At 40.0% G+C, this 27981-nt stretch overlaps 2 protein-coding genes across 14 annotated transcripts in view; one reads left to right on the top strand and one right to left on the bottom strand.

Moving 5' to 3' along the window:
- Positions 1-82: 82 nt before the first annotated feature.
- Ints12 (integrator complex subunit 12) lies at positions 83-17819 on the bottom strand. 2 transcript variants are annotated; one of them, NM_001007640.2, is made up of 7 exons: positions 17778-17819; positions 13061-13225; positions 12266-12418; positions 10082-10266; positions 7496-7655; positions 3234-3380; positions 83-2213 (listed from the first exon to the last, which is right to left on the bottom strand). In NM_001007640.2, the coding sequence occupies exons 2-7, from the start codon at positions 13214-13216 to the stop codon at positions 1629-1631; spliced, it is 1386 nt and encodes a 461-aa protein (NP_001007641.1). In that variant the 5' UTR covers positions 13217-13225; positions 17778-17819; the 3' UTR covers positions 83-1628. The 2 variants fall into 2 exon arrangements, with proteins under 2 accessions (NP_001007641.1, XP_006233382.1); XM_006233320.5 differs by lacking the exon at positions 17778-17819 and adding an exon at positions 13773-14845 and having other exon boundaries at positions 1485-2213.
- Positions 14863-27981, top strand: part of Gstcd (glutathione S-transferase, C-terminal domain containing) — a 94980-nt gene continuing 81861 nt past the window's right edge. For 4 of the 12 annotated variants that reach the window (XM_039102457.2, XM_039102458.2, XM_039102460.2 and 1 more), the window contains exons 1-3: positions 17739-17876; positions 23544-23981; positions 24773-25240. In XM_039102457.2, the coding sequence (XP_038958385.1) occupies positions 23565-23981; positions 24773-25240 (885 nt within the window). In that variant the 5' untranslated portion in view covers positions 17739-17876; positions 23544-23564. Of the gene's footprint in view, positions 14884-17704; positions 17877-17924; positions 19739-23543; positions 23982-24772; positions 25241-27981 lie in introns of those variants that run through there. The other 8 variants (XM_063281958.1, XM_063281959.1, NM_001395013.1 and 5 more) reach the window with 8 other exon arrangements.

Below are 27981 nucleotides of genomic sequence, written 5' to 3'. Positions count from 1 at the left end.
ATAAAGGGGATTTGGAATTTATACCAAACCAGGGTTTATCAACAGAAAGGAGTTTCACAAAACAAAAACATCTACAGGCAGCTTTTTTTATGTATATAAATAGATATTTATTCCATCTCTAAATTTTCAATTTATTTCAATATTGGCTTCTAATTTATTGTGAACAATTTAATGCCACTATTTTACAGTTTAAAATATTTCCATAGAAAAAGATCACACTTAATTTAAAAGTTAATTAATTTTAACTTTACAACAATTATCAATTTATTTTAGGATAATGATGTTAGAAAACCTAGGGAAAAAGACACATTGAGATTAGATTTAAAACAATTCAACTCAACGAATATAGGAAATCACAAGATTCAGTTTTGGGAAAAAATGAGGTATTCATTGATTGTAAAAAAGAAAGGATGCCATTTTGCTGTAGTACATTTATTGGTCAGATACGGAAAGCATTCTGTTCTCTGTTGGGATATATATGTAAACTAATGGCTAATTCGTTAGCTTACAAGACAATGATCTGGATGCAACCTCATATAGGTTTGCATCATGGCAACAGTTCAGAGGAGAGATTTTGCCGTAAGACAGTAACCCAAGAGTCAACTCTGGGATAGCCTTTTATAACCCCACTCTTGCCCAAATTAGTCAGTGGGCACATGAGAACTAATTAATCCTTCCCAAGGGCATTCTGACCCCCGAACAGGCTCCCCCTGTCAACCACCAACTCCAACTGTACTGGGGATCATGCTTCTAACACATGAAACCTTAGGAGACAATCCATATCCTAACAATATTCAAAACATGAACACTTTCTTATAGAAATCTCAAGAATTTGGTAGGAGCTTCTTTCATACAAAGATAATTAAGCCACATTAAAATGTTATTACATTCTTGAAGTATTAAAAACAGCCTGTCCTTTCACTGGAAGGTGTATAAACTAGTCATAAATTCCCATCTGCAAAACCTCTTGGAAATGGATACTCTTCTTAATTCTCAGAATGTGCAACCAGGATGAGTCCAGTCAGCATTTATTAAATGTACATATGTGCACATATCCACATACTGGTCAGGTATGGGAAGTGGGGAACGTGAGAAAGTATTAAGCAGACATGAGCATTCATAATCTACTGGAAGAAATAACTCCCTAAGTAACTGATAAGGGGTGATTGAGAGCTAAAGACATGATTGAGAGCTACGGGAAATCACTTCTCAAAATTAATTTTGATAAAAGAGGAAGTAATTGGAGAGAGAGATCAGCTGACACAAGGGCAATGACTGACATTGAACATTTCAGATACTATAAAACACTGGGACATTTTCTCCTGAGTGGTCCCTGCCACCCATAAGGTACCAGGAGAGCCATTTCTTTACATTTGCATGTGCCATCAATTTTCTGAAGCTCTCGTCACCAGTCATTATAATCACTGTTTTCACACACTATGGAAACTAAAAATGCTAAATAGACTGAAATAAATAGATCCAAGTTTGGCTAAATATTAGCATTTTAATGTAACAAACAATAGAGATTTGATCAAGAGTTTTATTAAGTTACAGTATGTTACATCTTTTGTCCCAGTAAAGATTTTAATTTTTTATAGTAATAGGATATAAAAACCTATCTGCCCATATTACTTCTTGAGTTTCTTTTGGGCAGCTTTCTTCTTGACCATCTGTAATCGTTTCATTGCGTTGAGCTGAGATTCCTGGGAAGTTGGACCTTTAAGAGACGCTGAGGTGCTGCTGCTGGTCTCTGATGTGGTTTTGCTGGTGATGCTTCCAGTGGGCCCAGCTGTGGCACTATTTCCATTCCCACTCAATTGGCTGCTGCCTCCAGGAACTAAACTACTAGGGCTAGGAAGTCCCACTTTGCTGACGTTGTCACAACTAACTGAGCGACTCAGGCCAGTCTTGCCTAAGGTTAGAGGAGGAAGCGGTTTCAACGGGACAGAGGGGCTAGTGCTGTTACTAGAACCTATTTTGGAACCTATTCCACCTTTGGATGACGTTGCCAGACCAGTCAAACCCACAGGCTTCTGGCTAGCAGATGAGGCAGCAGGTTTTCCACTACTGTTTTGCGCTGTTGAATTCAATTTTGCTGTTGATGGACCAGCTGAAGAAGTTTTGGCCGCAAAAGCTGCCCATCCAGTTAGGCCACTAGTTACTGAAGAGGACACGTTGTTACTAGAAGAATTTCCAGAAATAACTGTGGACGGCTAAAAACAAAAATAAAAAATACAAGTTTTACAGTAGAGCCAAATATAATCAACACCTGTGTATCTTTGAATATAATGTTTACTTGTATATAAAGAAGCAACAATGTGGATAATGTGGACAATACAACAAAATTAGGTTCTTGCGAAGCTGAATTGGAAAACACACGGGAGTTTCTGTAGTCAGGGAGACTGCTACACAACATGCAGTTCCTGAATGCCACACTGTTTTAATGACTCCAAAGAAAATATATAAAATTCTTTTTGGGAACTGCCTTTAGATTCAGTCACAAACCACAGAAGAGAATCAGATTTAGTTCCTTCAATAGTCTGTATATGAGCACTTTTAAGCACCAGAAAAGTAATCAAAGTGTGCTTTGGGGCCTTTATTGATAAGAGAAATTGAAATTTTTGTTCACATGTTCTGAAAAGTCACACATTTTTATAATATCATCATATAATAATTTCATTATATCCTGATTAGGAAACCATCTTACAAAACATAGGTTCCTGGGACAGACACTGCTGGTGACACACACAGAACATGAAAGCAAAGAAACACAGTGTGGCAAGCTTAATTTTCAGTTTGAAAAATCCATTTTTCTCCTTTCCTTTCTATCAAACATCAAACCATCTGCCGTGGCGAGCATTCATCAATCTCCGCCGAAGAGAACGTCTTTAAAGCAACTACAAGAGCAGTGTGCAATGAAGGACAAACAGGAAAGCAAGTGGATGTGCTAGGCACTGGGCTCTAATGACTGCTGTGGCCTATGCCCCACAGATGGCGCAGAACAGGACCAGGACACAGACACGGACAGCACAGACGTGGGAACCTCGTACTACCTCATACCTCAGTGTAGAAAGTAAATCCTGATGTAACTGGTCCCTTCCTGTCTAATTAATAATTAATGGTCTTCACTTCCAACGTCAGTCAAATAATAAAGTTTCTCACCAAACTTTTTCCGAGAGCCTACCCTTCAGTCAGCCACACTGAGGTTTAATGTTTAAACAAACACACTTTACCTTAACTTCAGTTCTCTTGAATGCTAGGAAGGTTGTCTCTTGTTTAAGTTTGGTTTCTGGCTTCTTAACTAATGGATCCTTGACAGTCGGAGCCACAGAAACAACAGTGGGTGCCGGTTTCTGTGGTGGCTTCTGAGTTTTCTGAGCCTATAAAAAACAATGGAAAATTATACATATAAATTTTTATTGAATAACATAAAATTCAAAGTATATTAAAGAACTATAAACATTGAGTAGTAACAACAGTTCTCAAAAAATATTGTGATGATACTGAAATATCAAAAAAATTATCAACATATAGTTTTACAGATTTTATTAGTTTCTAAAGATTAATGATACCATCAATTATGCAAATTAGAGTTGGTTAAATACTATTTTAACAAGATAACCCTCTGTTTTCAATAAAGGAAAACCCTAAACTACGGAACAGCTACCCTTTGTTATCTATGCAGGATGGGCTTCAGAACCTCTGGTAAATACCAAAGTCTGTGGATGTTCAATCAAGTGCCTTAGCTATAACTGGCATAGTATGTGGGCCTAGTGACATCTGTCTCTAGTTCTCAGGAGGCTAATGAAGAAGATACCGAGTTTAGGGATAGCCTGGGCTACCTGATTTCTACACTAAGACCTTGTCTTAAAAACTTATGGAAGGTAGAAGGGATCTCTGGGATCTCAATGCCAGCCTGGTCTACCCAGTGAGTTCCAAAACAGCTAGGGATACAAATAGAGACCTTGTCTCAAAAGCAAGTACACAAACAAGAGAAGCAAATCCACTAAGGGTTGGGGCTCATTGAGTCAAGAAGCTTGCCACACAAGGCTGTGTCCTGAGATTACTTCCTGAAACCTAGGTAAAGGGAGAGGGACAGAACCATCTCCATCAAATTCATTCTCTGTCTCTGTCTGTCTCTCCCTCTGCCTCTGTATGTTTGTGTGTGTCTCTCTCACACCCACCCCCTCTCATACAAAGTACTCTTAAAGGTTGGGGGATATTGCTCAGCTATAAAGCCTACTTAGCATGTAACGCCCCAGAGTTCCATCTACAGCACTAGGGGAAACACTGTATTTATAGAAGACCTCTGTAGACAATAACTCATCTCTAAGTTTTTAAATGTAAATGCCATGCAAATGTTCTATTGAAATATCGAATACTGAAATCATAGCAGGGAAACAAGCCCGTCCTTGCTTTGCACTGATGCTTTCATGTCCTTTTCCCCCAACAAATATTTTCACTGCAGAATGGGCAGAATACATAGATGCTGAGCTCACAGAACCAGGGGACAGTCACGGAAGCTTCCAATGAGCATCACTCATTAAACAGTGTACTCATTACTTTTTATGGTTAGCCAAAGTCTGAAGTATTCGTTCTCGGGGTTCAGGTATAAGTTTTTAAGTTACTGAGGAGTTAAAATTAATTTAAAAATAGATTAAAAAAATAAAGTAAAAATTACAACTCAGGTAATTTACATGGTTTTAAGCACTGAATTAAAAGGGAAGAATTATTCATGGATTAATAACAAATTTTCGAGGTTTTTCATACTAGTGAATCAAATCCTTGGAAAGTTTATAAATATTAATTTCCATGTTATTCACTAAGAATTTTATTTATTCTTCCCAAGCATTTTTATTTGGATCAATAACTACTTGACCAAGCATGCTACTAAATTTCCTATACATTTTAATCCCTTTTCAGATTCTTAGTGTTTAAGGTATGAACAATCCTAGCTATGTAAGTGCTATGGAGCCATGACTGAAACAGTTTTTAGTGCCACACAGAACCAGGGCTGACCCCTGCTCATTACTTCCCCAGCTGTGTGACTTCAGGTACAACACGAATGCCTCACTCCTTTCTCCTGTGCGTTTGTGGTTATGTAAGAGCTTAACCTAGGATCTCATAATGTTAAGTGCTGATGATGTAGTTACTATTATGTAGCATATGCAAGGACCTGGCTTTGATCGTCTGTACCTCAAAAAATAACAAAAGAAAACATTACTGTGCTGTTATTGTCAAATTGACACAACCTGCAGTCACTTGGGAACAGGAACCCTCGACTGAGAATTCCCAGGACAGACTGTCTGGATTAATGATTTGATATGGAAGGGCCCAGGCCAGGGTGGGCAGCACCATCCCTAAGCAGGAGGGTCTGGCTACATTAGAAAGTCAGCTGCACATGAACTGGAAAGGAAGCCAGTAAGCAGCATTCCTCTGTGCTTGGTGAAGCAGGAAAAGATGACTTAGAAGGCAGACATGGGTGAAACAGAGGGACCATATACTTGCTTTAAAGTGGCACAACCTCATTTTATACACACACACACACACACACACACACACACACACACACACACACACACCCCTAGATTAATAAATATAAACATTATAGTGAGCACAACAGATGGGAGGAAGTGAAGAGACCTCACAGGCCACTGCAATAGACCAGTACTGAGAGGCCTGCAGAATAGGGTAGCAAGACCGAAGTGAATGGACGTGAGGAATACATGCCCTGTGCCCAATTAAGTTTATACAAAGCTGCGAGAACCATGAAAGACATCAAGCATAACTTCTAGGTCAGGCAACTGCCAGGGAGATCTAAAGTAGAAAAGAATTTTAATTTAAGGATATTAAATTTAAAGGATCATGTACAAAGGAATTAAAATCATGTACATAGATTGATGTAAGTTAACTTAAAAAATAAGGGAAGAAAACCTTGGGGAAATAGCATTTAACTTTGGTCAATGAAAGAATCATGGTGAAATAATAATTTAAATATTTTCGAAGTTTAGGTCTTTCACAAGTTATTTCTTTTAAAATTATCCATTTTTGGTGGCTGTCGTGCTATGGAATGTATCATGCTGCTGTGTGTGGTGCCCTTCTGAAGTGCAACATCCCCTTCAGACTGGCAGGAGGAGGGGAGGCTCACGAGCCTCAGGAGGGAACTCATACTCAAGTGCTGGTCGAGCAGGCGCCCTGAGCCCGCCCCGCAGCACAGAGGCAGGTGAGCTGTTGGTGGGATGGAGACTGACCCTCGGACTGCACAGAGCCTTCAAGCTGTGGGGCAGGATCCAGGGGTCGTCACCGTGTTGCTGGTAAGGGAGCTGTTTTGCCTCGTCCCTCACAGTGGCCTCGCCAATGTTCCTGTTAGTAACCCCAATAAAACCTCATTCATTCACCAACTGCACATTCGTACAGTGACGCCTTTGGTCATTTCTAGAGTGAATAGTTGTGTGAGTTCAAGCAGGTGTGTGCTGGATGTGCATGTGTGCCTGCCTTGCATGTGCGTGAACTCCATCTACTGAGGAAAAGTCTGCTGTATAACAAATGCTCATCTGAGATAATTTTGGTTGTAGTCTTGAAGAGCTAATTTTAGTAAGAAACTAAAAAATTAAAAAATTAAATACAGAGATTTTTTTCTTGTTACAAAGAAAAAGAAAATACACTAATAAACTTTTACTATTTTTGACAGAATAAAGCATTTAATTTCTGCTTTATCCTATTAAACAAAATGGACCTCCTGACTTTTACTTTGAGAAATTTAGATCTTAAAAAAATATATGGTCAAACATACAGGAATTCATTTGAATATCAGACAAAAAGATGCTTCTATTAAGACTTCTTAATCTAAGACATAGGAAGTGACACTCAAGGAAGAAATGACAAACCACTGTAGTAGATAGCCACTTCTTGGTTTCTTTAAAATAAATTTATAAAATAAAATTATTTATTTAAATTTTAAATTAATAACATTGTGAAGTCTTAGTATAAGTAATTAGTGTAAACACACCAAGGGAAGGACATTGTGAGAATGAGATAAAAGCCACACAGTGCCAATGAGAAGGGAAAGCTGATGAATATGGGCACACAGGCAGGAAGACAGACAGACACACAGGCGGGAAGAGAGACAGACACAGGCCTCTACACATCTGTGACCTCTGAACATCTGTGGCCTCTCACAACTTGTGTTTCATGGTGTTACAAAATGTTTGTAATGACAGTGTCATGTTTGAAAAACACATTGTTCTATGTGTCTTCAATCCTGTTTCTTTAAATTAGGGTAGGCTAAAGGTGAATGGAGGAGGACGTGTATAATGTGTCTGGTCTTTGGGCACAGCAACACAAATCTATAAGATAGTATATATGCAAACACTTGACTCTTAGCTTACTTTTCAGTACTATTTTCAGTATGCTAAATGTCCTAATTTTCATTTTGAAATCATGTATCGACAGAAGAGCATCAGACGGTAGTTAAAATGTAAAGTATGATTCTTACCATTCTCTTCATTTGTCTGGTGCATCGGGCACAATACCACACCAGGCGAGGGTCATTGACCTCTTTGTCTGTCACTTGGGGCTTATGACAGTCTTGGTGGTAGAGGTTGTGACACTCTTGACATTCAACCAATTGGTTTCCAGATGCCACCGTCATTTGTCTAAGAAAAACAGTGCATTAAACACGTCAGTTTCTTCAGCATACAATTTCAAGCTATTTTGACATTCTTCTGGTACTTTGTTATGTTGAAGAGAAGAAACTCAGAAAAATAAATCCACAGTAAGAAGAATGGCAAACCCTAGTATAAAGCCCACACAAGATCTTCATTTCTGATAGATTATACTTAGTCAATAGTTACAACACTTAAATTAAGTTTAATTCTATTTTTAGTCATTTATCATTGCTATTCTTTTCTATTTCTCAAAAGGTTGTATACTCTGACTATACTAACGATGGCGCTTTCTTAGACTCTCTACCACATCCCTTCATAGGTGGTGACTACGAGTGTTTGGTCTTCATCACTGATAAGTTAGGTAAGCTGAGTGTGGACACTCACACTTGTCACTCCAGCATACGCGTGACTGAGAGAAGGGCATCACTGTGAGTTTACTAAGCATAGCCTAGGCTAGATATTGTGTTCTAGGCCAGGCTGAGTTATATAGTAAGGATCTGTCTCATAAAACTTAGTTAAAAAAACAAACCAAACCAAACAAAAAAACCAAATGTTACCTAAAGACAAGAACCTACTCTAATCATTTATTCTAATTAATACAAGGTGTTTGGTATAAATCTGATCAATGTATATAAATCTGAACAGAATGTTACAGCAGCTGTATAAAAAGAGGTGTACATGCCCACAGCACAGGACAGTGATCACCAGAGGCTTCGCGTATTACAACATGTGCCTTGCCTGACAAAAGGAAATACAGTCACTAAGTCTCTCCCTGTTAGCACTTTTACAATATTCAGTAAATACAGTCACTAAGTCTCTCCCTGTTAGCACTTTTATAATATTCATTAAATACAGTCACTAAGTCTCTCCCTGTTAGTACTTTTACAATATTGATTTCAAGGTGCTCATTCCATAGCAGATTGGGATAAAAATACAAAATATGTGGGAACAAACAGTTTTATGCAGAAGCCACTCAAGTCATTTTCTGTAAGGCTCCCAAAGCATGTATTTCCTTAGTTCTAATATACTAGAATAGTAGAAGTTAACATTTTTATTAGAATAGCCACAAAAATTACTTATGAAAAACAAAACAACAAAACAAAAAACCCCAAAGGATCTTCTACTAAACAGAATTACATGCGTGCTAGTTTTAAAATGTCTCTCAAGACGGCCTACATTCATTTTCACTATTCTTAGGAAAAGATGTAGTGGTGTTGAGAAATGACAAGTACTAGTTTATTTTTTTTAAGTGTCATCAGCAATTCAGACAAAAGAAAAAGCAACAAAGAGAGCTTTAAAAAAAGATGAAACTGACGTTTCTGTTAGATTCTTCCTCACTTTAAAAAACGCATTACACTTCCTCTAGGAGTCAAGAACGCAGAGATTGCTACTGTAACGTAACAGATAAAGAAGAGATGAGCTGGCTGACGGAGTACTCAGGTATTAGGTCTGAGAGATGAGCTGGCTGACGGAGTACTCAGGTATTAGGTCTGAGAGATGAGCTGGCTGACGGAGTACTCAGGTATTAGGTCTGAGAGATGAGCTGGCTGACGGAGTACTCAGGTATTAGGTCTGAGAGATGAGCTGGCTGACAGAGTACTCAGGTATTAGGTCTGAGAGATGAGCTGGCTGACGGAGTACTCAGGTATTAGGTCTGAGAGATGAACTGGCTGACGGAGTACTCAGGTATTAGGTCTGAGAGATGAGCTGGCTGATGGAGTACTCAGGTATTAGGTCTGAGAGATGAGCTGGCTGATGGAGTACTCAGGTATTAGGTCTGAGAGATGAGCTGGCTGATGGAGTACTCAGGTATTAGGTCTGAGAGATGAGCTGGCTGATGGAGTACTCAGGTATTAGGTCTGAGAGATGAGCTGGCTGATGGAGTACTCAGGTATTAGGTCTGAGAGATGAGCTGGCTGATGGGAGTACTCAGGTATTAGGTCTGAGAGATGAGCTGGCTGATGGAGTACTCAGGTATTAGGTCTGAGAGATGAGCTGGCTGATGGAGTACTCAGGTATTAGGTCTGAGAGATGAGCTGGCTGATGGAGTACTCAGGTATTAGGTCTGAGAGATGAGCTGGCTGATGGAGTACTCAGGTATTAGGTCTGAGAGATGAGCTGGCTGATGGAGTACTCAGGTATTAGGTCTGAGAGATGAGCTGGCTGACAGAGTACTCAGGTATTAGGTCTGAGAGATGAGCTGGCTGATGGAGTACTCAGGGTACTCAGGTATTAGATGTGCAGTTTACAAGCTGCAGTCTACTTACTTGTTCCTCACACCACATAATAAATACAAAATTCCCAAACATTATTTGAATTTGGGGTTGGGGGGTGGCAGGAATAAACAGAGTAGGAGGAGAGTATTTGCCCCTTCTAAAGAAACAAACCATTCTGTGATAAGGTGTTTAACCTACCTACAGACAACACAGGCCAATCCCATCTCCATGGCAAAGTCATCAGCACTGGTCTCTTCAAAGCTGGAGAGGTCAGCCATAGCTAAGTCCTTGCTGGTCTGGACAGTGATGGGAGAGGATCGTGTCTCTGGTTTCTCCAATCTAGGTTTCTTTGGAACATCAACTCCTTCAGTGGCATCTTTCATCTATGAAAAGAATGAGATGTTGAATGATCGTGAAAGTAACATGACACAGTCTAAATCACTGAGGGGAATGAGGGGCAACATATAGCAAAGTCACTTTACAGACACTTCACACGGACAGGGAGAGTGTACACTGTGAAGACCAGAAGAAGAATCTTAACTATAATTTGAGTTGGACTCATGGGAGTAGTAACGGGGGGAAAGGAAGGGGGAGAAATTATATAAATACAGTACTCATGTTCTTAAAAAAATTAAGTAAGGTAGTTGGCAATTAGTATGATAAAGTAGCAAGATGTAAATAAATTAGAATAGTATAATTAATATCTGTATTCTTCTTTGTATTATCCATATTAAAGAATTCTGAAATTCAATTTTTTCTCTTATTTAAGATGTTTGGATTAATATGGTTATTTAAAACAACCTTAACAAACCAAAACTTTAGGGGTGTGGACCATTGCTGACTGAGTAAGGTGCCTGCTGTGCCAGCATGAAGAACCAGGGTTTGGATCCCTAAAACCCACATCAGAGCAGGCACGAAGGCAGCACCTGGCCAGCTAACTACATTAGCTTGAACGAGTGATATCTGGGGTCAGCGAGAGACCCTGCCTCAGTAAATAGAGTAGATACTAAATGCATGGAATATTTACTGTTGGCTTTGCGCATCTACACACATGTAAATATGCATACACTGCCTATATACATGAGCACACATACACAGGAACACACACATATATATATAAACTATATGCAAAAACCACTTTAATTGTGACTAGTTATTCAAACTATATTGAAAAAGTAAATAATGAGCTCTGTTCCTATCTATACTTAGTACATTACCGTATTTCCTTCAAAGCTAATTCTGGCAATTTTAAGGTATAAAAGCTATAGTTAAATCTGTTGGATTCACAAAAATTAAATCCTGAAACTACATAGAGAACTTAGAAATTTTAAACTTTATTGGTAAAGGTGTAAATTTTTATAATAATTTTGGATAGCAATTTGGTTATAGTAATGATAAAAATATAATTATCTTCACATCCACTATTAGTATATAACTTACAAAAATTACATGGTCAGAGAAATATATGAATAGCTCACTGAAGCTGGTAAATTTATTTATTCATAGAATCAATGTTAATGGTAGCAAACAAATGGTAAAAAACAAAAAGCAAGCAAGCAAACAAACAAAAACAAAAACACACTAAGGCCGACATATACCAACATAAATTTGAAAAACAGTTTGGCCCCAGACCTTCCTTGGTGGATGAATGTGCTTGCTACCAAGCTGATGACCTGAGTTCAATCCCCAAGACACCCTGGCTGGAATGCGAGACCTGACTCCTGCAAGTTGTTCTCTGCCTTCCAGATACGCCTGCGGCACATGTGCTCACGCTCTCACACATATATTAATGTAAAGCAAACTTAAAAACAAAACACTGTTGAGTGAAGAGAACAACTACAGGATGCACATACACACTATAGTAACAGCTGTGTAAATACAGAAGCGCAAAGATAAAGCAATGTATTAGACTAATAACCACCATTATTAGTGATTACTAGTGATTAGTGAGAGCGCATGGGGATAATATGCCTACCTGAGGGCAAGCCTACTGAACATCCTTTTAGTATATTTTTTATTAGTTGCTAAGTACAAACCACCTGTCACCTGTCGCCTTCTCCTGTGACAAGATCAAGTTTGGGCACGCGTGGGTTCTTTGTTTTACTTCTCAGCAGCTACTGCAGCCAGAGTTACGGAGTAAAGTCTTTATTACTTTCCCCGCGGTGCAAATCCTTGATGACAACTATCTCAAATCACGGTTAAATCCTTTTCTAGATTTTACTCATTCTTTAAAAGTTCAACCTCTCCAACTATGAACACATATTTACTGAATGATCATGATGTAACTGCACCCCCTGCTGCATAGAGAAGCAGACACGAGACAGTCTTCCTGCGTATGAAAACTGTTTATCGTCTCGTAACTAAACTGAAAGCAAAGCTTACTTTGTCCGCAGGTCTCTTCTCGGCTTCTTTCTTTAGCTTCTCAGCCGCGAGGACTTTGCCGTTACTACTGCCAGAAGGGAGGCTGGATGATGTTTTGGGCTCTTGCTTAATAGAAAGCGATTTTGTACTTGAAATTTTGGGCGGTTCCACATCCTGAAGGGTGAAATAAAAAGGTTAAGAGCTTGCCTTCATTTTATTCAAATACAGAAGAGCTGGGTCTATTGTTACTGCCAAGACTAGCAAGTAGGAAGTGCTATATTCAGTCTCCAGGACTGGGAAAGAAACAAGCACAAAAGGTAATAATTTAAACAATTTTCAATTAAAAACCAAGATACCATATTATAATCAATGTAACACTGTTTCCTACCATGGCCGCACTAAGACAGACTGAGACACAAGCAGCAACTATCTGATGTTCTCCTAGTGTGTGTGTCAAGGGGACAACCACCGCAACCACAGATCCACTGATCACCCCGACTCTCTTGTGCTGGTCTGCACTCTGTAATGGTTTCCGTCATCCGTGACCTTTACCCTTATATTGTCTGTCCATATTTAATTCATTTTGTCAAAAAATCCCTGTTATTTATATTTTTATCTTTAAAACATTATAGGGTAATTAGAAATAAGTTTGAATACCTCTAATAGCTTAATTAAAAAGTTATAAAGAACTGGAAGTTAAATTGCAAGTGTTTTTACACAGCACGTGGAGTGACAACCATGGCAGAGTCTCAGGACAATGTGCTGTCATCCCTGAACAGCTCCCACTCTTTCCAAACTCTGTACTCGGGAGGGTACCTTTTGAGCTGGACGGTAACTTGCGTCGATGCCCCGAGCCAGAGACTCATCGAGCAGTGTTTTCAGCTTTTCAGCGGAGTCTTTACTCTTCGAGTGTAAGAAACCTAGTGCTTTCAGAAAAATGGGATCGAGTTCCAAGTTCACAGTGGCAGCCATCGCAAGCACCTGAAGAAAAGAAAAGCAGGAGGGGAGTAATCCAGACAGTGAGTAACTGTATATCCCACCATTTATTCAGTTTGTCTTCTTGCTTTAATATGTTAAAGTATCTGAAAGGTCATTAGAGGCAAAGTAAGGACTGGCATCACTGACTTCCTTCTCCACTCTGAAACAATGGCTGTTACCCACTTTCTAGGTGTCTACACCCACCACACTTTAAGACAGGGTCTCACTATATGCTCAGACTGGATAATTTGATCTTCCTGCCCCACCTCTGCACTGGAGTTTGGAGGTGTCTTTTCACATCCTATTTTTACCACAAAAATAGAGATTTCATGTCCTGGAGTGCAGGGGCAGACAAGGATAGGATCACAGAACCGGTCCACATAGCAGTCACTGTATAGCTTTTACAACTTTCCCTCCTCCTCAGTTCTCTACTATTTTTAATATCCCAGAAAGCATATTAGTGGTAGTCTTACTATATTACGTTTAGATGGAGGGATCTCTTACATTAAGCTATTTCTCAAAAGCAAGGTCTCTGAACAATGATCCTTACCAACTGCATGGATCCCTTGGGTCTGACAACACTTGACGTACTAAGAAGCTGAAACGACAGGCCAGACAGCGGAGCCACACATCAAAGGTCTGCAAAATTCTCAGCACTCAAGTTTTGTCTCCAGTTAATACCAATGTTATCATGTGGTTCTATTTTTGGCTGTCCTTTTTACAAATACCTTCTAGGCAAGGAATTATTAAAATAAAAATATACCCTTGGTCTCCAATCCTTTGATCAATATACTAAGGTCTTAAATCCTCTTCTATCCTTAAGTTTAAAGGTATAGTAATGAAACACAGCTACAGGGCTACAGTTAAAGATCTCTCACCAATTCCACAGTAAGCTCTCATTTTCAAGGGCTTACAATACCATTAAAACTTGCTGTACATTGAATCTTGCCATATGAAAGCACAGGCTGAAAATAGATTTTATTTATTCCTTCTATTCTTCTCTTCATACCTTCCTAAGATCAACAGGACACAGACAGACAGACAGACACAGACAACTCTCTCTCTAGGCTCTTTATAAGTTCTTAAAAAGTATTTGATAATTAAAAATTACTGCTAATCCTACGTTCTACTAGAATATCATCTATCTGAATTACCATACCTTAGAGTTATATTAGTGAGAATTTAAGAAAATGAAATAGGCTCTATTGCTACTTTAAATACATTACATGTATTAGCTCCAAAGAATGATAGGTTCAGGAGGATTATTTTAAAATGTACTGATGAGGAAAAATTATTTAATGTAATTTCTGTGACTAAAGAGGTAAACATGTTGTTTCAGATTCTATAAGACAACACCATCTAATCTCTCTATGACCTAAATTTATGTAGCTACATACCAGTTTATTTAACCCAGGGCAGTCTGTTTCCAGGACACTGAGCAAATAGCCCACACCTACCTACACAATCACTTACAGTGACAGAAGCACTGCTTCATATTTCCTACTGTTATGAATTTCTGTCAGCACAAATGAAATGCCTATAAATTAGGTAGCCTATGGTGTAAGTTTACAAAAATTGGTAAGAGCAATATTTGAATGGAAACCTCAGAGTTCGTTTTTTTATAATGACTTGACATGATTACTGACATCTTTCAAACCCAGGTCTGCACATGGTGGAATGTGGGTGGTGGTGGTGGTGGTGGTGGTGGTGGTGGTGGTGGTGGTGGTGCGTGTGCAATAAAGGTTTGGAGACCACTATTCTAAACTACCTATCAACTTCCAATCTCCCTTTGCTCCTTATACATCATGGCTTCTTTAAAGTACAAAAGCTACACCACGCTCTTTGACTACAATCAACAACCTCCTCCTTTGCAAATTATATCTTCCATTCTCTTCCTTTTCCACTGCCTTAACTCAAGAACATATTTGGGGTGTTAAGGTTAATTCCTCCCCTCTCCTTCCAACTTCTTTCTCAAACCAAACGGAAGGAGTAGGTGGCATTAAAATGTGCATGTAAACACAGAACAGGAAGATAGATGAAAGAATATGTTAAGCGTGAGTTTATTTTTAAAATGTAAAACAAAGTGTAAAAAATTAATATTTATTACTTTAACACGATGGATGACCTAGTGACGTGGCAGCGATGGTGCTGGTGGGTGAATGGCTGGGGCACACTAGGAAATATCTGCTGCAAATGTAAGTCAGGCTGCAACTGCCAGCTCTGAACAATGACCCCGTGTTGCTCACCTCTGTTTACGGCAGCATGCTGTTCCCTTCCTGTTCAGCTTTCACTCTAGTCCACACCATTCAGCAACTCTCCTCCAGTTCTCCATCCCTACCCACTGCTCTCTGGCTTTGCCTACTTTGCAAACATGCTTCTGTTTGGCACCTTCTCCCGTCTGCACCCAAACAAGTGCCGCTGAGCGTGATGCCATATTCTCTTCCAAGTTATCAGTCCTATCTTGGCATGCCTCAGTTAGCCCTCTTATGGTGTTTGTATGGCCAATTCACTCCCCATCTTTCTGGACATAACAAGTACGTTTTTCTTTAAAACTGCCACGCACTTACCCTTTCCTCGTTTTCCACCCCTAATTAATGCTGCACTTCATACATTAAGGCCTTCTTCCCATAATCCTATGAAAACACTATACCATGGTAATTTAGTCAAACAGAAATCTAAAAGATACAGATTTCCCTTCTACTCAGTTCTCAGTTCTTTGTAGATTCCCCTGTATGGACTAAAAATGAGATATTCAGAGTCAGGTTCTGGGTGTGTTTTCATCCCACAAATCTCTTTTGGATCAACAGCACAAGCGCACAGGTACCTCTGCAAACATTATAGATGTGCAAACCCTTGGTTTCCACTTCCTATTTTACAGAAGAGAAACCCTGGGGGCCAGTCCACCATTCTATCAAACCACCTAGGAAATCCAGACTTAATTTGCAATTTGAGAGCTGCTGCTCTGAACAATTTTCGTTTTGCCAGCGGTCAGACACTTCTCTTTCAAGCCCAGACTTTTCTTTGGCCCACCCCTTTCCACAAGAGCAAAAGGCAGGTTTAACTTGGTACCATACTGAACATGACCTGGGGGGAGTCACTTGAACCTTTATTTTTCTAGTCCAGCTTCCCTTTTACAAGTCACCTTCTATCTCCAGCCACTCTCTCAGTAGGAGTCGCAGACCCTATTTTAAGACCAAGTAAATATATGAAAGATACTTTGTATTTTTACATTTAAGTTGTTTTCTGAGCCTTCTTTCCCTGGCTCATCTCATTCCTGTTGTTACTACTTTCCAATGATCTGTCCTGGGCTCCCTGCTTTAGTTTCACTGCCAATTTGTTCTTCGGCCACCATGGTTTGTTGTCAACTAGCATCTCCAGGTTTTCTCTCACTTCCTCTTATTTCTCTGTTACTCTGAAAACAATGGCTAGACTGTTATTTGGTTAACTCACCAAAGTCCAATACTCTTGTCTTTCACTCTACACAGTTCTAATCACTTCACCAAAAGGCATGAATGGAATTCAACTGTCTTTTCGTCCCAACAAACCCCAAACTCAAAAAAGCAAGACAGTCATCTCTTTTATGGGTAGGAATCTGTACAGTGTTCTGACCTACAACATTCACTTTCTACTCTTTCGTCTGTCTTTAATTCATTAATCTCAGTAGAGGATAGCTATAGCTCTCATGAGAGCAGGAGTTTGTGTGGGGTGAGGGGGGGGATATTTCCCGGGCAAGTAGAATTTCACAGGCGTTTTTAAATATTTATTGAATTAACTGGGTTTTTTTTTTTGTTTGTTTGTTTGGTTTTTTTTGCCAAAATGGCCCTTTTCAAGGCTGCTGTGATGTCCCCAAACAAAATTGAGCACCCCTAGCTACATAGATGCTTTCTCTCAGATCTCTTTCACCCCGCCTGCTAGTTTCAAACAAACTTCCAAGTTGATCACTTGCTAGTGCGTGAGGTAACTATTCACGAGGATGCAATACAAGAATTATTATCTCATTCTCATTACAACACTGAGACGCCATCCCATTCCTGTCTCTGCAAGATTTGTAATCCTTTCCAATTAACTTTTCCTCCCCCTTTCCACTGAATGCTTGGCCTTCGGGGAAGTCTGGGAACTCAAGAAGATCCCGAATTTCAAAACAAACCCAAGCGCTGGAGAAGCTAAAAAGAGTCAGGAGATACTTAGAAATGGGAGTCCTTTGACAGAATCAAAACACAAGGACGGCCTCGAATAGTTAAAAGTCCTTTCCAAGGAGGCCAGAAAAGAGATGTAAAACAGGAGCTGCAGGGAGATCTCCGGAACCCTTTGTCAAAGGTCTGAGGCAATTCCACGGTCCCAGTCCCCGGGACCACAGTCCTCAGTACCCTTCTCTCACAGTCCTTACAAAACAGGAGGAGCGGTAGGCGGAGTCACGCAACCACCCGCAAATTATGAGGTCTACTCTCCAGTACGGAGGAGACCAACACCCCACGGAGCTCCACTCCGGGTGCCCCTCGCGGGGTCTCGAGCCTCCCGGAGGCTCCAGGAAGCGGGGACCCTCGTCACAACTCACCGCTCCGCCCCGGCACTCGGTCGGTTCCCAGTAGCTCTCTTCGAATCCGTCCCCGCCCTAACCAGCCTAAGAAGAGAGAAACAAAGGTTCCAGCAACAGGTCGGAAGGGGAACGTTTCCCAGTGAGACAGCAGGAAGTGACGTAGACAACTCCTTCCGGTCCGCCGCATTATGAATGACACTGGGAGGGGGACTTGCAGACACACTGCCTCTTCTTTATTTTCGCCCTTTCCCCAGCTCAGGTCCTCGCTGGAAGCGAGTGCTCCTCCTCAGGCCGCGGCTTCCAGAAGTAGCTTCGGAATCCCGGCTCGAGCTGGGCGGGAAGGCGCGGTGGCCCGCGTCGCCCGCATGCTCCCGCGCCCTCCCTGCCTGGCCGCGCCCCTGCGACCAGGTAAAGAGGGCGCTCGGGCTGCTCGGCCCCGCCACCTCCTGAGAACCGCATTCGCCCTCAGAGGTCGGCAGGGCTGGGCGTGGGGGCCAAGGTGGGACCGGTGAGGGCTCCCAGCCCTTGAAAGTCTTTCCAGCCCCACATTCACCGCAGACTTTTCGCGTTGGTGCAGATGGAAGGCTTCGCGCCGTTCCGCTGAGGGACACGTGGGCCACTCGTCTGCGAGCCATTCCTTTAGTCTTCTTCCTACGTGGGTAGAGCAACAGGGCAGCTTTGCCTGGTAGCGGGGGTTTGTGTGATCGTTTGGAGTTAAGAGCAAGGAAGAGACCACTTGGAGCACGGTTTAACTTTCCCCAAAGACACGCTTTCCGTTGCAGCCCTTCCTGATTGGACGCTGTACATAAATACTGTTTTACAGTTTACGATTTGCCACATTTGGGGACATTTGCTTATCCCCATCAAAGCAGCGTTTCAAATCTTCCATTATTAACTCGAACAGAAAACTTAAGCTTGCGTGAGAATTGCTTTGGCTTCAAAAAATGGAACACAAACCTCTCCAACTTTGATTTGGGATTTACACGACCCCATCCCCCGCCATATCCACCCCCAAATTCTTTGTGACATTAAATTCCTTAATGTAAGAGAAAAATAGACGAATGTATCTCGTGCCACGTTACTGCTTAAGGTTTTGTCACGTTTCGCTCGTGCTTTCTAGAGGAAAGAATTAAAAAAGCAAGAACTAGAAGTGATTTTAAACATGAAAATATGGTCTTGAAATGCCATGAGAATAAACTGTTACAATACAACTGATTTGCTGTCATATTTAATAGATCAAACTTTAAGCTATATGAGTGTTAACTGCACTGTGAGGAGCGTACACTGCGATTGAAATTGTTTTAGTTGCATCATTTTAAGGGACCTAACTTCAAAAATAAGTTGATGTTTGAACGTTTTATGTTATTAATAAAAAACACCATTAAACTAGGAAGGGTCCATGGAGGGGTGGGCTGTCAAGGAAGAGGAGATAGGATGTGGCAGAGGGTTGCAGGGGGTGTGGGAAGAATACTATGTATTTCCCCGCTTTAAACAAAACTAAAGCTTTGTGGTCTTGGACCTACAAAGTTTTGTTTTAAGCCTATTACACTTTCTAGCTTTTGTTTCAACAGCACATGGTTTGAAATAAGCACACATAATCTATTTGGCCTTATTAATAATAATTTAGCAGAATTAAAACATCTGGGACTTACCCAGGTGTCAATCAGTATTATAGATTGTTAGCTGGTATGTGTTGTTTTTATCCTTTAATGCAAAGTAACTTTCTGGTTTCTTCTATGGACATGAATGGGATGCAGGAGTTTGTTTGGTAATCATAAAAGAAGTCTTACTTGCTGATAAAACTGTTTTCTTCAGGCTTGCTGATATTTTCAGCATGTTTACATATTTATGCTGTCCTTCCCTGTTAACCACAAGATCAGATTTAGCTGCAAGCATTATGGCTTCACAGCAACAGACAATTCTGTGAATCTCCAGAGAGATTATGAGAGATTATATATTCTTCTATAACTAAGATTTCAGTAAGCATTTCACTTCCAAACTTTTCTTATTTCATAAAAATTTCTTGCTCTGGTATGCCAATAGCTAATTTTAATCATGGTTAATTGCCCCTGGATTATAATCCTACATTATTACATAGGATGAACTCTAAAAGCTGTTTTTCTTTCTTTGACTTTTAATTAGAGGTCATTGACTATGATCTATGAAGAAGCAACTTTTTAAAAATCTGTACTATAATAAAGTGGGGTTTGTAACCAAATAATGCTGCTTTGTTAAGTGTCTAAAACATGAGCTAAGTTGTACATTCAAAATGTTGAAGGTTGTCTGATGAAGAGAATTGAGCAGGTTTAAATTTAGATTTTAAATTTAAGAGAAATAAGTAAATGTTCATACTTGTTAATTATGTCAAACTTTTTATTTTATAAAGTACAGTCTGCTGATAATGTGTTTTGGCTTAAGAATTTCGCACAGCAGTTTATGACTCCTTGGTTTTTAAACCTCAGTATCAAATTTTTCAGCGTTTGTGGAAAAGCACTTTTAAGTTCGACACAGACCACACATTTCCTGAGAAGTTTTCAAATAAAAACTTGCGAGTTGGATCTTTCCCATTAAATAATCTTAATAAGTGTCACTAGATAAGGAATTTATGAATTTTATAGAATAGTAGGGGGTGAGGCCTAACTCAGTGACAGAGTGCTTACACAGCATGAGTGAGGCCTGGGGTTTGAGCTGTAGCACCACCCAAAACAAAATAAAGGAGGTAACATTTACCTAGGGCTCCCTATATCAGCCATTGTCTGTTACCATGGCACAGATGTGGGAGGCAGTGCTATTACTGCCCTCTTTCCATACCGGAGGAAAATAAGATAAGGAAACATTGGGGCTGGCTTTCTTCCTTCCTTCCTTCCTTCCTTCCTTTCTTTCTTTCTTTCTTTCTTTCTTTCTTTCTTTCTTTCTTTCTTTCTTTCTTTCTTTCTTTCTTCACTTTACATCCTGATGGTGTCCTCCACTCCTCCCAGTCTCACCCCTACAAATCCCTCCCCTCATTAGTCCCTCCCCTTTTCCTCAGAGAAGGGGAGGCCCCTCTTGGATACCAACCTTCCTGGGACATCCAGTCCATCAGTACTAAGTACATCCTCTTCAGAATCAGAACCAGGGTTTAAACCCAGTTAATTTGTTTAAGACCCTGGGCTTTTCCCCATCATTTTATAATTCTTGAGTAAATAAAAATCCTGCCTGCTAGACATGTATGTAGGCACTCCAGTAGTTAGGGTTCCTAATTTGTCTGAATATCAGTAATGATGTCTTTGCTTCCTTGTTTGCATGGTTGGATGGCCTCCAGTCGCACCCATCCTGAATCATCTCATGCAGTGAACTTGTTGACATCTGTACTGAAAATGTTTTAATAACATACTTTCTGATTATTTTTACTTTGATATGATTGTTCCTACTACAATAAAAGGTGCTTTAATTTAGAGTATATTCTGACCTTATTAATATTTTCTAAATTATGGAGTTTTGAGACATTCTCATTAACATAGGTTGGCCTCAAACTATGTATTTTAAGATGACTTTAAACTCCTGGTTCTCCTGCCTCCATTATAGAGGGCAAATAGGATTATTTGTTCTGGAAAAATTTCTGAGTGTTTTCAAAATAGATTCCTTTAGATTCAGTTAATATTTTGGTTTTTTGCAACAGGTTCTCTCTGCAGGCTTGGCTGTCTTGAACTCACTATGTAGACCAGACTGGCCTTGAACCCACAGAGATCCTGTTGCATTGAATGCTTTGATTAAAGGAGTGAGCCACCATGGTTGGCTAATAATCTTTAATGTAAAATAAAACAAAATACTCAGTAATATTTTGTTGCATAACATATTTGCTCTATCATATAAATCATAATTTATTGTATAATATCCAGTTGGGAAATATCCTGACTTGAACTTTGAGCACAAAACATTCAAATTGCTTTTTAAAATTCTATCAAAAAAGTATGTTTATTTATAATCTCCTCTCTATCTCTCTCTCTCTTTCTCTGCACCCTCTCTTCTTTTCATCATGATTCTTTCTGTCACAGAGATCTGTCTGCCTCTGCTTCCCAAGTACTGGGATTTAAGGCGTATGCCACCAACTCCAGCAGCTTTGTTTTTTAAAAAAGATTTCAGGTTTTTAAAAAAACTGATTTCTCTTGTCTTATGTAAAATGCTTTGTCAAAACCAAGCTATATTTATTCTATAAAAATGCAAATAGCCAAATGTCTTTACCTATGATTATTTATACCTATGATTTAATATAACCATTTAAAATAAAAATATCCTTGAAGATCTGAGTAACAAAACTGAAGCATTGCTGTTCTCCAGAACCCTTGGCAACCCTGGACTTGACTCCGGGGTGTCAATTCATTAAAGTATAGATATAACCAGGAAATTGTCAAAACAGAAGAAGAAGGGGGAAAGGAATTTCTCTTGCTACTTGTAAACTTTGAGCTAAAACTGTTCTACTCCTAAAAACAGAGGGCAAACCAAAGCCCTCACTATATTTGTACAGGTTTATTACATGATTAGTAATAATTACATTAGTGAGTATTGGGGCGATATTGCCCAGGGAAAATAATGCTTTTAAATTCCAGTTATTGACCAACATTTTTGATCTCCAAGGAGAGTCATGTATACTTCTCATTTTCTCTTAGACAGCTCATTAATTTCTCAGATTTCACCATGGGCAGCTATTTCTATTATTTTGTTGGCACTTAACATTTGTGAGTATTCACAATAAGCTTATAGCTTATATGCAGACACACACACATACACACACACACTCACACACGCACATACACACACACAACACAGACCAACATTTTTTTCTCCACCACACCCTCTCTCTAGTCCCTACTTCTAAATGCTTTTAAAGAGTGCCATCTAGTGTCCGATTCTGAATTGTGGTTTATGGACTAGAATGTGGGTAACTGGACCAGGGACTCAAAAAGTATAAGCTCCTAATTGACAAACGCCTTAAGGAAATCGTTTGACCTCAAGATAGCTTGTCCATGCATTTATTCAGCAAATACTTTTTACATACAAGTGTTTAGTAGGCTCTATTTTAAGCATTGCCGTTAACCACATTCTCTTACAGAACATTCTGGTAGTTGCTAAAGAATAGTGTATGTATTATAGTAGCACTAAGCGTTGTGCAGTCAATTAAAATATAGAAGGCAGTGTAAAGGGAGTGTATAGATGGGTTCTGTAATATAAAAAGTAGACAGTATTATTAAGTACCTGGAGGCAGTGTTCTGTGCTCTGGAAACGAGTGTAAAGTTGGACCGCAGTTAGAATTCTAGCAAGTCTTAATTCGCCTTTGAGGATGCAGTAAGCAATGAGAAAAAGATTAAGATAAACTCAGGAAACAGAAGGATTAAATCAAGGTAGGGCACTGCAGAAGACCGGGCATTTATTTCAGTAAGATGGAAAGATACTACAGGACATGTGCTAGGTGGCAGAATCTTGTTTTCAACAGTTGCCAGGAAGGAGGGACAGAGGCCATTAGAAGTGGTGACTCAGAATCAGTGGAAAGGGTGTGAAATGATGGCCTGGGAAGTGGGTGTAAAGGAGTACTCACTTCCTACTACACAGTGCCAAGGCTGCTCGTCTTAAAACCATCCCTAAACGTATGTACTCGTGCAGCATGGGGAAAGTTTTCTTTTGAAATCCATTATTCAGCCCTGAGGTAAAAATTCTTACGTATAAATTCTTACTGATTTTTTTAAAATATATTTTAGCTTATAAACTATTCCTTTTGAAGGCCTCTAACCATATTGATTCTTGTTCTAGGTGATCCAATGACAACAGAAAATGAAAGGCATTAAGGAAAACGCTGTGGAATCTCTGTACCTGGAGTACTCTCACCAAATAGAAGGGTGCATCTTTCCTCTCCACACATCTGTAACTTTGTTTTTACTGTCGTACTGTGAATGCAAGGTCTTTAACGTTTACCTAGTCCCTACTGAAGAAGGTGCAGACACTTCATTCCTAAAAGAGGCCCTGCCCCAGGACGTGGAGGCACAGGTTCTCTCAAAGCAGGCCCTCCCTCCGATAGTCCAGAGCTGTTGTCTGCCCGCCGTGGTCAACCAGCCTGACACTTTTTGTAGAGCAGGTCTTGCTGTTGTCCTGAGACACATAATCCAAAAATCCTATGAAGCCGAGCCCTCGAGAAAAGAAATTTTGGAACTTCTGGGTTTTAAAAAGACTTGCTTGAAGGCCTGTGCTGAAGTAAGTATAAGGCCTCCTGCTGTTTAAAGCTTCAAGGAATATCATTTACTCCAACACGATTTTACCTTGCCATTGGTAACTGTTGGATAGTTGAGTCCTTTGCATGACATCACTACAGGGTAATACTAAAGAGAATGTAAAATGTGCTTTATGAAGTTTAGATACATGATTTGAAATAATGTCTTTCCTCCACTATATTGAGGACCTTTTTAAAGAAATGTTCATAAATAGAGAAGAGCTCAAGGAGTAGGGCCTTGTAAGCCCTGAGGAGTTTTAAAGGCCTTGGGGGTGTCTTGGTGGCATGGTTCTGAATTAGTAGCTGAAAGCTTACATCTTGAGACATGACCATGAGGCAGAGAACTCACAGGGAATAGCTGGAGTCCTTTGGAATCTCAAAACTGCCACAATGCCACACCTCCTCCAACAAGGCCAAGCCTCCTAAGCCTTCCCAGTTACAGCATCTGGGGATCAAGTATTCAAATATATGAGCCAAAAGGGTTCATTCTTACTTAAACCACCAGGTTCTACTTCTTCAACCTCACAGACCTGGGGCCATATCATAAAGCCTGTGGACCGGGGTGATGACTTATTCAGTGAGTATGCAGGAACACAGGAGCTGCATTTTCCTAACATTGTAATCTGTTTTCTCATCTGGCACAGAATCTGAGCACCCAAGGATGCTTTAGCCCACTCCTTAAATTATTTGAGGCAGTCTTACTTTCCAGCAGTAGCTAATTTTCCTGAAGATGTGTTGAGAGGGGAGAATTGCTCACATCTTGTTTGTTTTGTAGGTTAGTCAGTGGACCAGGCTATGTGAACTCACCATCCCTTTGGCTGTTGAGAATTTTCTCCAAGAGTCCTCTGACGATCCCCCAACCATCCCTGAAGAAATACTAGAGCTCGAGAGAAAGCTCAGCGAGCCAGTCAGAGTACACAATGATGACAAACTCCGACGACAGAAGCTGAAGCAACAAAAGGCGTCTAGCAGTGAGCCTCCCTCTGGTAAGGGAAAAGCGAAGACCAAGGTGCGTGCACACAAGACACCCAAAGATGTGGCTGGTTCGTCCAAGAGTCTAGAGCTGAAGGTGGCCTTCTCCAAGCTCACGGTGCAGGAAGATGCAGAAGCTACCAACAGGGAGCCTTCTCACATCAGGAAAGCAACGGCTTCTGAGCTCCCGCCTCTGGAGCACGTGTTTGCAGAAGGGCTGTACTTCACTCTGGCAGACATCGTGCTTCTGCCCTGTGTTCACCACTTTTTGGTAAGGATCTGTCTGTAGTCTATGTCACTATGAGGTTCAGTTTGTTAAATGGCTTGGGTTTGCGCTTGGTTCTCAGCCACTCGCCTGTCTGTGAAGTGGAGACTGTTCCTAAGCTCTTGGTTGTCTTTCCTCCAAAGGTGCGTGTGTCAGAGGCCCGGGCCCCGGCCTGTAACGTACGGGAGGAGGGAGCTCTTAGGTGGGAGCCATTGGAAGGAAGCTGTAGCGATGGCTGTGCGCCTTAGCCGGTGCAGCCTCGTGGCCTTTCTTTCTGTTCCGCGTGCGTCTTTATTCGCCTGAGGTCTCCTTCCCTGCACCTTCCTGCTGCAGCGGTCTGTGCACTACAGGTTCAAGAGAACAGGCTCACGTGACCATGGACTGAAGCCTCTGGAACTGTGTGGTCAATAGACCTCTGTCTTATTAAGTTTATCATCTCAGTAACTTTCTCATAGTGGTGAAAATCTGATTAACATACTCTATAGTGTGATCAATGTAAGGAATGAATAAAATTATGGTTAATTTTGAGTTACTAAATGTTAGTAATTGATATTGTTAATTTTAAGTTGCTATTATAATTATCCTTATAAAATAAATTTCAATGAGGAAAAAAATGGCTAAAAATTAAGAACTGGCCAGCTTTATTTTATAATAAAATAGTCAATTAAAATGCTAACCGTTATACTGGGTATTATCAAATCAAATTGTTTTTTTCTTATTCGAATACTTCTCTGTAAGATTGCATGCTTTTCAATGATTTGGGAAAATTCACATGGAAAGTTTTCTTTCCTAGTAACGTTTTCTTTCCTAGTAAAATGTATTTGCCTATCCATCCATCCATCCATCCATCCATCCATCCATCCATCTATCTATCTGATATACTTTCACGAACATAAGAGGCTAGCTTTTGCAGCCTTCCCATTGGTTCTTAGTAGCTGCATTTTTCCTAATTTCAAGCATGTTCCCTTTCCCCTAATTGTGACCCAGATACAAGATTTTAGTCTGTTTATATATCATTTTGTTTATATATCATTAGACTTCTAATGAAAATCTGTACATTGGCATTGGTACAGTGTGGAGAAATTGTTACTTTCTAAAGGACTCTTTTGTTGTCTCTGTTGTCCAAAGTGAAATAACACAACAATGACAAGCAAATTATTTCAGAATTAGACAGCATGGAAGGGACAGAATTGGGAACTGTTTAGACTTTAATTGGTATTTTAAATATCCTATGTCTGTCTTTCCCAGTCAAATGATTTTTGGTGCATTTATCCTTGACTCTTCCATTTTATGACTATAAAAGTCTGTAGAGTGTTCATACATTATGAGAGACATGGTATTCATGATTTCTAATTTCTCAAGAGTTCATGGAGGCACTCATTATTTGTAGACATTATTGAAGGCGTGTTTATCGGGAGCTACAGTGATGATCAAGGCAGTTAAGATCCTAGACTTCACTGGAGTTAATTTCCTAGTTAGGGAAATGAAGAAATGAACAAGTAAACAAACAAATAATATTTATATAAAATAATGGTAAGTGCTACAGAGAAAATAAGAGTATTTGATTTTTAATTCAAGAAAGCAAAAGACAAATTGGATTCACCTGTGAAGGTGACTTTAGCTCTTCCAGGTGGCCCTATTCATCTCAGGTGATTTGCATTTCATTTTAGATAAATTTAAATGTTATTTACCTGATTGGGATTAATCAAAGCCGAAGTATTTCTAATTGACTGGATTTTTCCATCTCTAATCAGGTAGGATATCAACTTGACTATTACTGAGTAGCTCTGATGTTGCAAAGGAACACTAGGTTTAAAATAGAGCAATACTGGCCAGTGAGATGGCTTAGCAGATAAATTCATGTGCCTGTGCAGGCCAGACAAACTGTGTTCCATCCATGGCACCCATATTCGAAGGAAAGAAAAGTTTAAAAAAAAAGTTGTCAAGAAACAAGGTGAAAACATGTACTTATCCTTTTCTATTACACGGTTTTGAGACAGACTCACCAGCCGGGGCTCATCTCACATTTCCTATGTAGCTGGGGATGATTTTGAACTTCTGATCTTCTGCCTCTACCTTTCAAATACTGGGACTACCAGTGTGTACCACTAAACCTCAGTATGCAGTGAAGGACTCTACCCTAGCTAGGACTTTATGTATGCTGGGCAAGCACTGTCATCAGAGCTATATCCACAGCCCATTGTTTTAATGACATTTAACCTATTTTCCTTCATTCCTTTGTATTTTCCCTAATCTGCACCCTTTTTTCAGGACTTCATCTTTCCTTGTCCAAAGCCCTAGTGTTACTTCTCGTATTTTCCTCCCATGAGTGGTTTTGAGTGATGTATCCATCACTTCTTAGAGCGATTATGTTGCCAGACCTTTGTGCTGGAGTGAGTACAGACCATTAGAATCACACTGGACCATTGGATCAAGTTTGTGATCAGTAACTAAGACATTAATTTGCATTAGGAGTGTCAAGCTAAGCCAGGGTCAGGGTAATTAGCCCCGGACATAAGGTTGGGACATGAAAGATGAGATTGATTTTGCTAAGTCAAGGTCTGGATGACTAGAGTTCAGAAGGATTAGTGAAGTAGGTTTTGGTAAACAGAAGCTGTAAAGGGTTTAAGACAGTGGTGTGCCACAAACCTCCTCCACTCTTCACAGTGAGTGGGTCCTAAGCTATACAGTTGATTTCCAGTGCTCTGGTACTTGCTCATGGAAGAGGCCTGGGAGCCTCACATGAT

Source organism: Rattus norvegicus, chromosome 2 (genome assembly GCF_036323735.1).
Source record: "Rattus norvegicus strain BN/NHsdMcwi chromosome 2, GRCr8, whole genome shotgun sequence".
NCBI lineage: Eukaryota > Metazoa > Chordata > Mammalia > Rodentia > Muridae > Rattus > Rattus norvegicus.
The sequence above is the reverse complement of the archived record's forward strand: the minus strand, read 5'-3'. Positions and strand labels throughout refer to the sequence as shown.